At 40.9% G+C, this 9297-nt stretch overlaps 1 protein-coding gene across 1 annotated transcript; it reads left to right on the plus strand.

Moving 5' to 3' along the window:
• Positions 1-1653: 1653 nt before the first annotated feature.
• Positions 1654-6718, plus strand: SETD8 (SET domain containing (lysine methyltransferase) 8; the record flags this gene model as incomplete). Its single annotated transcript, XM_009868469.1, has 6 exons — positions 1654-1810; positions 2885-3098; positions 3811-3895; positions 4227-4286; positions 5195-5385; positions 6508-6718. Coding segments are annotated over 6 exons (918 nt in total), but the record flags the coding sequence as incomplete, so codon positions are not given.
• Positions 6719-9297: the final 2579 nt, after the last annotated feature.

Genomic DNA, 9297 nt, shown 5'->3' on the forward strand with positions numbered 1-9297 from the left:
CAAAGAAGTGGCAGCCACGTCTCAGTAGCTCCAAGGGCGCAGCAGGCAGGGAGCTGGGAATGAGGGGAGGAAGCTATGCTGGAAAAACAGTTTGTTTCCCGTTAGTGGTATATTCAAAGCCAGAAGCCTCTGCTGGCAGGTGGACTGCTGCAGTTCATTGCTTCTGGCCCTCTCTGGAAATGCCCCTGTTTAAACTCTTCACTGAATCTTGAGAACTTTGCAGCTCAGGGTTTGCTGCTTGCAGTTGTTAAAATGGAGTGTTTTCACACTATTTCATCCTTAAAAGCTCCAGTTTTTTAATAATCAAGTCGTGTTTTCTGTAGGCATTTCAGAAATACTGAGGGTCAGAGAGCATCTAACTGACTTGCTTTCTCTCAGGCTGTTCTATTGTATTCTTATCTTGAGTAAAGTTTATTTGTGGACTAAGATTTGAACCTGTAACTGGCCTTATTTTGTGCGTGAATTATGTACACATTAAGTTTGTTACTTATAGTTGCATTAATTATTAAAATTATCATATATGTTCTATTGTGTGCTTTGTTTACTTTTTCTAGTGTTTGTGTGACTATGTATACTGGAGTATTTGTTTAGTCAGCTATCTTTTGAGCTATTTTTTTAACTAATGGGAACCTTTGTGTGCTTTTTCCAAGAAAACTAATGCATGTTTTTGTTGTTTTAACTGGCTTGCAATGTCTGAAAGTTACTTTTAGTTGAGTCACATTATAGCCAAGAAAAACTCATTCTGGCCAAATTGCGTCTGCTTGTCCAGACACTGAGATTTCACGGTTGAAACCTGTGTGACCTACATACACTGCACAGGCAAACTTGGTGAGGTGGCAGGAGACTGTAAAAGCGAAAGGTCTCACAACTCCACTAAGCTTTGCTAAATGTGGTACTGTTCACGGTTGGTGTTCTTGGAGCCCAAGCCAGCGTGCAAACCCCCAATCTCTGTAGCATTTGACCATGCTGGAAGGTTTTACTGCTTTCCTGGCTGGCCGTAAGTGCTTTGCATAGACTCTTTAATGTTCTTTTTGCTGTGAACAACTTTTATGCTGTATTTTGTAAAATATAATGGATGAAAAGATAACACTCTTATGTTTCCCAGACTTCACTAAGAGGTGTCACTCAAGGTAAACCGTACAAAACTGATTGCTGTCTTCTGTGTTGCTCAATAGAGCATATAATTAACTGCAATAACATTTGACACCTCATGAGAGTCTCTGGGTAAACTCATATCTCTCTGGCTGTGAGAGGCATGTTCTAGACTTTGGGGATTTTTGTGCATTAATTATATTTTTTTTGGCTTGCAGTCTTTGAGGCTGCCCTCTTCCTGAGGAGCTCAGACTTGGTTGGTTGGTTTGGCGTTTTTTTAGCACCAGTGAAGCACCAGTGAAGCTGGAGTTAGTTATGACCACCCCATCCTGCCACATTTTGTATAAAAATCCTCTTGGACTGAGAGTTTGTATTAGTAAAGATCTCTGATTACTTACCACTGTTATGTGTTTACTTAGAAATAACTACGGCAGCAAGGATGGTGCATTAAGGCAGTGTCATTTGCATTGGAACGGTCAGCTGTTGGCCCTGGTCTTTGCAGCTCACTTGAGGTTCCTGGCATCTCTGTGATGCAGTGATTTTTGTGTGGGTCTGTTCTAGGAGAATGTGTTTATTGGTCAATCCAAAATCTACAGCTACCTGAATCCTAACAAAACTCCTGGTGCTCGACCCCCGCTTCAAGAGGAAAACTCTGTCATGTATCACGAGGTGAAATGTCAGAGCAGAACACTAAACGAAGCCTACAGGAAAGGAGGTGGTAAGATCGGTCTTTGGATTGCTTGCTTCATTAAATGTGCTCTCCTTCCCCCTAGTTTGAAAACTTTAATACGCAGGTAAGAAGGCTGGGCAGCTTCCCTGGCCCAGCTGCTTTCCCAGTCATACAACTCTTATCTGCAAACTAGGTCCCTACAAAAATGAGGGTGTCCTTATCCTTTTCAAAACTTAGGTCATATGTTTACCAGGCAATTTTCACTCTGTGCTGGAGGCAGAAGCAATTTTTTCCTCTGCAAGCAGGTATTTTAAGTCCCACTCAACACGGGGAGTGTCAGGCTTTCTGGAAATGTAGGGCCTTTAGCTCCTAATTTAGTTCCTCAGTTTTGATAAGGAAGTGAAGATGGCTTTAGCTTGTTATACTGCTGTGGCCTTTGCAGCTGTGCTTCATTTCTCTGGTGAGATTGAACCCCGTGATTTGCTTTAAATAAAAACTTCATTCAGCTTTAAGCCATGCTCACCTACCTCTAAATCAGTTGACTGAGGAGGAGGATGTGGTCGTATCAAAGTAAGATGCATACCGTCAGGAACATGTTGGCTGCGTATGTGGTAGACTTGCAAGCCCGGCCCTTTAGCTCTGATGGATTGTTGGAGTGCTGTTGGCCGCTTGGTACCAGTGTCTGCAGCTACGGATCACAGCAGTGTGCAATCCAGAGGCTTCCTCTCCCTCTTTAGTGCAGGACATTGATTAGCTTATGGCAACTTGATAATTTGGTTCACCAGATGCAAATTGTGCAGCTGTTTCTAACACTGCACTGTGGGTGCTGCCTGTTCAGGTTTGGAAAACTGAGTCACAAACATGGCAAAGTCCTCGTGCTCTGTTTTACCCTTTCCCTTTCTCTGCTCACCCTTTCCTCTGTGCTATGTGTAAAATGACTAGTCAAAAGTTTACTAACCAGCCTATTTGGATTCTGGCAGAAAAGAGATTGTATCATTCCCTTCCTCTTTCTCCTGGTTGACAGAACTAGAAACTTGGACTAGAAACCATTGGAATTCATGTAAAGCACTCTGGTATAGCTGATCCTAAGTTGAGAGCCTTACTTTCTTTTCCTGTCACCAGAAAAGAATGGTGGCAATATAATTGAAGGTGCTATGAAACCAGAAGACCAGAAAGATAAAGAAAGTGGGTGCAATACTTCAGTGCCCTCCTCTGATCAAAATCAAGAAACCATAGAAACTCAGAAGACACCCCTGCCTTCAGACTGTGCTGATGAGGCCAATGCAAAGCCAGCTCAGAAGAAGATGGGTAAAGCAAAACGTGGACCAAGGAGAAAGTAAGTGACTTGTAAAAGCTTTCCTTCTGTGTGTCCTTTTGTACCAGGAGGCTTTGATCTGCATTTGTCAGTCAGGAACTACAGTCAGATCTTAAAAGCAAATGATTATATTGTGGGGAATCAATCTTAAAGGAGATTTGTTTTCTCCAAGAATAACATGTTTGAAGAATACAAAATAGTGCCCAAAGTATTTATCTACTTTGCAGAGGACTTTTTGTTTTTCTAGAAAACAAAGATAGTGTACTTTATCTTGAGTGAAATACTTGCTGATCACCTACAGAAAAAGAAATTAATGAGTCATTAAGACCTACTTCTCTGTCGACAAATAGGAATGTCTTGTCAGAAGCAGAGCAGTTGGAGGCTTCCTGGCTAAGCTGATACTCTTATGACATTGGAGTAATGTGACAAGCAGTTTTCATGACCTAAATTTTAGAGTGCCTTCTGGCAAGGCACACGGGGCTTCAGACTTGTAACATGACCTTCATTTGGTTTTCAATGGCATTGTGTTCTTGTTAAAGAATTAGTACTAGAGTAATGGAAATAGTGTGAAGAAGGAAATGCAGATTTTGGCTTGAAGTGAAGAGTACTGATAAGAAACACTTGGTCACTTTTCAACATACCAAGCTGAAAACAAAAATGTCTTACAGATACTTCTGTCCTAGAAGTGTAACTTCACAAATAATCTACGTTCTCTGTTTTTCTTATCCTTCAGAACACAAGGAAGAACACCAAATCGAAAAGTGACAGATTATTACCCAGTTAGAAGAAGTTCCAGGAAGAGCAAATCTGAACTGGAGGTAGTGCTTCATGTTAAAATAACGCTACTTGTGAAGTGCGTAACTATCTGTAAATGTTTTCCATTGGCCAAATACAAATTGTGCACTGGAAGTATTGTTAAGAACGTGTTTAAAACTTGCGAATGCTGATCTGGTTCTTCTAGGACAGAATCTAGCTGCTTATGTATCTGGAGGGACAGAAATCTGTCTCTTTACCATTTAGTTTTCCTAGAAATATGGGATGGTTTGGAAAAATGAGTGTCACTGGCTACTATTTTCCTTTCAGCTATAAAGTAAGCTACAAAAGCAATCAACAATACTATAGTTTTGTTTATTATTGTTTCTTCTGCAGACTGAGGAGAGGAGGAAAATAGATGAGCTAATTACAAGTGGAAAAGAAGAAGGAATGAAGGTAACCACCACGCCAACCTGAGTAGCCATGTGCTGTTAATGCAGTATCTTGCTGTTCATCAGTTTAAGCAGCAAGTAGCCCAACTTGGTCTCAGAATTGCTGCAGTTTATTGATGAAAGTCAGATGAAAGTGGAGCAAAACTGGAGCATGTTCTCTTTCCTTTCGGATGGGCAATACAAAAATATGTATGTGCAGCCTCAGTCAGAAATATTGAGAGGGTTTTATAGTTTTTACCGGAAACGCACTTGCTCCTTTTAAGTATCTCATTTCTTGGGTTAGGTTCCAGAAATTGGATTAGATGTAGCATCTTAATTGTTGTATGTTTAAAAGGTAACACCCATATATGCTGTCTGTTTGGCAATGAATTCTCTTAGCCTGTTTACAGCTAGTTGCTGTGGGTCTTCATTATGGCTCTTGGGATACTGGGTTGTACTGATTTTCCTCCAACTGTTAGCACTTGGGGGAAGCTGCTGGAGTTGTTGAATTTACAGGGAGAGGCAGGAAGAGTAAAGCATACCGGTGGGTGATAAATGTATTTTTGTGATCAATCTTTCTGTGCCTCTAACATTTTCACCTATGCATGCTAACAGTGGCGATGCACCTGAAATGGAGAAGCTTCCTGCCTCAGCTGAGAGATAGTTTAAAAGAAAACATAGATACTTCTTCTCTGTGTATGGTTTATTGGATGTAATTCTTAGTTCTTTGGTTAGAGGACTTCAACTCAGGGTGTGTTTCAAACTCATCCTGTATTTCTTCCACAATGCTGTGCATTGTGCTTCTACAGCTTTGTGTACTACACTGCTGTAGCATTTTTAAATGAGAAATCACTCATTTCCTAGTAAGCAACGTGTGTGTAATCATGTAACTACTTTCTAATTTCCCAGCTGATTTTGTTTTCAATTCTGCAGATTGATTACATTGACGGCAAAGGGAGAGGAGTAATTGCTACTAAACATTTTAATCGAGGAGAATTTGTAGTTGAATATCATGGGGATCTCATAGAGATCACTGATGCTAAAAAGCGAGAAGCTGTGTATGCTCAAGACCCATCCACAGGCTGCTATATGTACTATTTTCAGTACCTCAGCAAAACGTACTGGTAAGTTTCTCTTCCCTTAAGTGTCATAGCTGAGTGATGGAGGCTTTGAATGCTGCGGAGTCTTTTCTTGTTTTCGTGCCATTTTTTTTTAATGGGAACCATGAATTAGGAAATCATTCTGGAGAACTGTTTTGTGGGCCAAGAGCTTCCTGTACCTCTGGGCTAAAAGGAATGATAGGTGACTCAAAGCCCCATTCTCTGAAGTACACTGCAAGCTATATGGAGAGCTGTACTTGCTTGGATGAGACCTCCAGCTCTGCCATGGACTTCTGCCTAAATATATTCTCTTGTAAATTTAACTACTCTTCCTGGCTTGCAAGGACTTCGTTTGAAAAACACTATGGACAAACTGTCTGGAAGATAAACATTTCCTTCAACTGTTTGGGTCTCCTTCTTTCTCTAGTACCTGACATCCACCCTACGTCCATGCTTTCTGACTGTGTTTGCTGCTTCATTTGCCCCCAAATTCTCAAAGCAACTACTCTACCTTCTTTCCTCCCTGGCTGATACTACTGGATGCTGGAGCATGGGTCACTTAACCTCTCAATGCATTACCTTGACGCTCCCTGTATTGTAAGTGCCTGACTTGCAGTCCAGGTGCAGAGCTGCCGTAACGACTCTTTGGGCAATGAGGGGCACTAGAGGTTTAGTAGCCAGGTCTCTGGAAGTTGAGTACATAGTATTTTGGTGTTCTCAGCCTTCTGTGTGACTAGAGACTCTTGCTGGCTTCCTCAGTGGATACTACTTAGCTTGGACACGACTTTCTTGAGGGGAGGATATTTAAGGAAACAAGCCTTTCTGGTGGTGTTCTATATCTGGGTTCTGCTATTTTTCATGAACAGTTGAGAGCTGCTTGGCAACAGACAGCTCAAAAACAGTCCAGAGTTGTCTGTTTTCTGGATTTTTTGCTAACTTATAAATCTCCCCAAATTGCTTTAGTTTGCCTACAATGCTATATTATCTCTGTTTTATTCATACTAATATTCTGTAATGTTCTGATTCTTTGGTTATAAAGCTGTGTGTGGATTCCTCATTCTTTATCTGATTGGCACTTTGGTTTTTGTCCATCAACGTGACTGCTGTGATGTGCAGCAATCCTGCATTCTGTTCTTGTTCTTTCAGTGTTGATGCTACAAAAGAAACTAATCGTCTGGGAAGACTGATTAATCACAGTAAATGTGGCAATTGTCAAACAAAGCTTCATGACATTGATGGTGTGCCTCATCTCATACTGATAGCTTCCAGAGACATTAAAGCAGGTGAAGAACTGTTGTACGACTATGGAGACAGAAGCAAAGCTTCCATTGAAGCTCATCCATGGCTGAAACACTAATTCATTTTCTTTGTTTGGGGTTGTTTTTGTGGGTTTTTTGACTGAGTGCTCTACAAGGAGTCAGTGGATTTTTATTTTTTTTTCCTTATCCTCACTTCCCTCAGCTTTCTTAGCGGACTGCTTATGGTGTTCTGAGCTCCTTAAAAACTACCTTTTTTGCTTTGCGGTATTTAAATACTTATTACAGTTTTCTAGGCGGGCTTGAATAATTGATCTTAGATTGCCAAAACTTTTCTATCAGAAAAGGAAACCCTCCCTAAAATTTGAATACTTCTGCCTAGTGACCAGTGCCACTTGAGCATGCAGTCTAAGACTTGCACAGAAACTTAATCGCTTGGGTTGTGCTTCTGCTTTTGCAATGAAATCTCATGCTCCGCTTTGTGGGGTGATGAACTTGGCATTAGCTTTATGACAGCAGATGTACGTCGGTACTCTGACTTGTACTTCCAATGGCTCGCATGCTTGTCAGACTGCTCTTTTTTTTTTTTCCTTCTTACATCACAGCGCTGATGGGCTTTTCTGAGATGGATGCTACTGTCGTTCTCAAATAATTTGTGGTAGGGATCCAGTTTTTCCAGTGCTGTCTCTCTTGTTGGCAATGAACTTCATGTGCACTGGCGCTGAGGGAAATGGATGGTGAAACCGGCTGCTTTCTTCAGAGAAATGACTCCAAGCCGAACGAGGATGGATTTTGATAGACTGGGTTGATACTAATTAGAAATGTGAAGATAGAACTTAACAGTGAGAATCAACGTTTGACATTACTTATTTTCTAAAATTTAAGATGGTACCTTTTTATAATTGATGGCTGACTCTTGGAAGTGTCTTGCAGAGGATTTTAAAGAAGTAAAAGGAAAAGCTCTTTCGGAAAAAAAATAATTTTATTACCTTCCTATGCTAATTAGCCACATCAGAAGCTATTTATTTACTGTGAATGCTTGAAGTAGAGCATAGCGGTTCCAAAAATAGGAGTGATCTTCATATGCAGCTTCAAACTGTAATGGAGTTCATGCAATGAAGAAAGTAGATTCCTTATTGCCTGGTCCTGTATGTCTGTCCAGTGTGGTCTTGTCCCACTGTCCTAAACAGGAGCTGAGCGCTTAGCATCTCGCGGATGTTTGTAACGTTACTGTTGGAGAACCAAATCTGTGATATAGGCGGGCAATACAATGCAGGTCCTTTATGTTAAAGATGAATTCTTACCAGTTGGAATTTTTGCCAAGGCAGGCTTGGCGTGTGTGTAGATGAAAATGGCTGTGAGCCATCGGCCACGCTTGCTGCTGGAAGATGTCAGCAAGGGATCCGTGGCTCCATTAATGTCTTCTGTTCCTCATGTCTTGAAGGCTGCTGCTGTTCCAGCTAATGCCCTCTAGGACAATCTTACGTGCTTGCCTATGTGATAGGTCAAATAGCAACAACATCCTGGGTATATGCTCCAGCAGCAAGAGGTGGCTTAGTGATGTATTTTTTAAATTAAAAACTTGAAGACAATATCTCTGTAAAATAAAGAATATATTTATTATTCATGAAGTGGCTGCTATAGTACCTGTCTCTATTGCAGATCATTAGCATTTTGAAAGAAAGCTGTGAAAATCTTTAGCTGTTAAATGTAAATGCTTTATAGTATTTACCACTTAACACAAGTCAGGCTCATCAGAGACAGCCTGTGTATTTTTACCATTTCTGAAGAACTGACTGGAGATCGGTTACCTTACATGTACTGAGTTACAGGTAAGCTTTGTGGGCACTGATTTTTCTCTGGTCTTGGTAGCAGAGACTACAGCAGTGTACAGTGTCTTGGTTTACTAGAGCACTTAACACTTAAGTCAAAATTGGAATAAAATGCTTATTTTTTAAATTTAATTTCATTTTTTATTTAAACATTTGCTTGTTCTCTATGAGGTTAAATAGCTTAAAACCTCTGTTCTTCAGCATCACTTTTGTAAAGAAGAAAGAGGGAAGAGCCCTTCCCTGTTTCATATAAGAAAATTGTCTTCTCTGAAATGCTTAACTGGTGATCAAGTAGCACTGCATCGGAAGATGGTAATAAAGCTGATGTTGCACTGAGTATGTATCCTTTACTTTTCTAGGAGCTGATATGTGTATCTTGTATATCAAAATACTTTCTGCAGAAACATGCAATTTGGATTTTTGTTTTTGTGTGTGCCTTGTAAGAAGTTTCATCTTCTGTCAAGGTGTAAAGCACTTAGCAGGGAAACATGCGCCTGAGTTGGGAGCTGAACTGCCCCGTCAGGCTCGCGTGGCTTTGCCAGAGGCATCGGGGGCCACCCTAACAGTGCTGCAGCCTCTTCTGTTGTAGCCATAGCCAAGAAATTTTCTCCCCTTTTGAGAGAGAAGCTGTGCGCTCACTTGGCACCAGAGCGGATGCAACTGTGATGGTTCCAGGAAAAGAGTAGCCCCAAAAGGTTGAGGTGCTCTCCTGTCTATTTTAACTGGTGAAGTCCAACTTTTTTTTTTAATAAGGAACATATTCAGTGGTAAACTTAAAAGAATAATCACTGCTTTCATTATTGTCTCCTTTGAGTAACTGCAAGGAGCGGCCTGGGGCCATGTTAAAG

Source organism: Apaloderma vittatum, unplaced genomic scaffold (assembly GCF_000703405.1).
Source record: "Apaloderma vittatum isolate BGI_N311 unplaced genomic scaffold, ASM70340v1 scaffold29494, whole genome shotgun sequence".
In the NCBI taxonomy this organism is placed as follows: Eukaryota; Metazoa; Chordata; class Aves; order Trogoniformes; family Trogonidae; genus Apaloderma; species Apaloderma vittatum.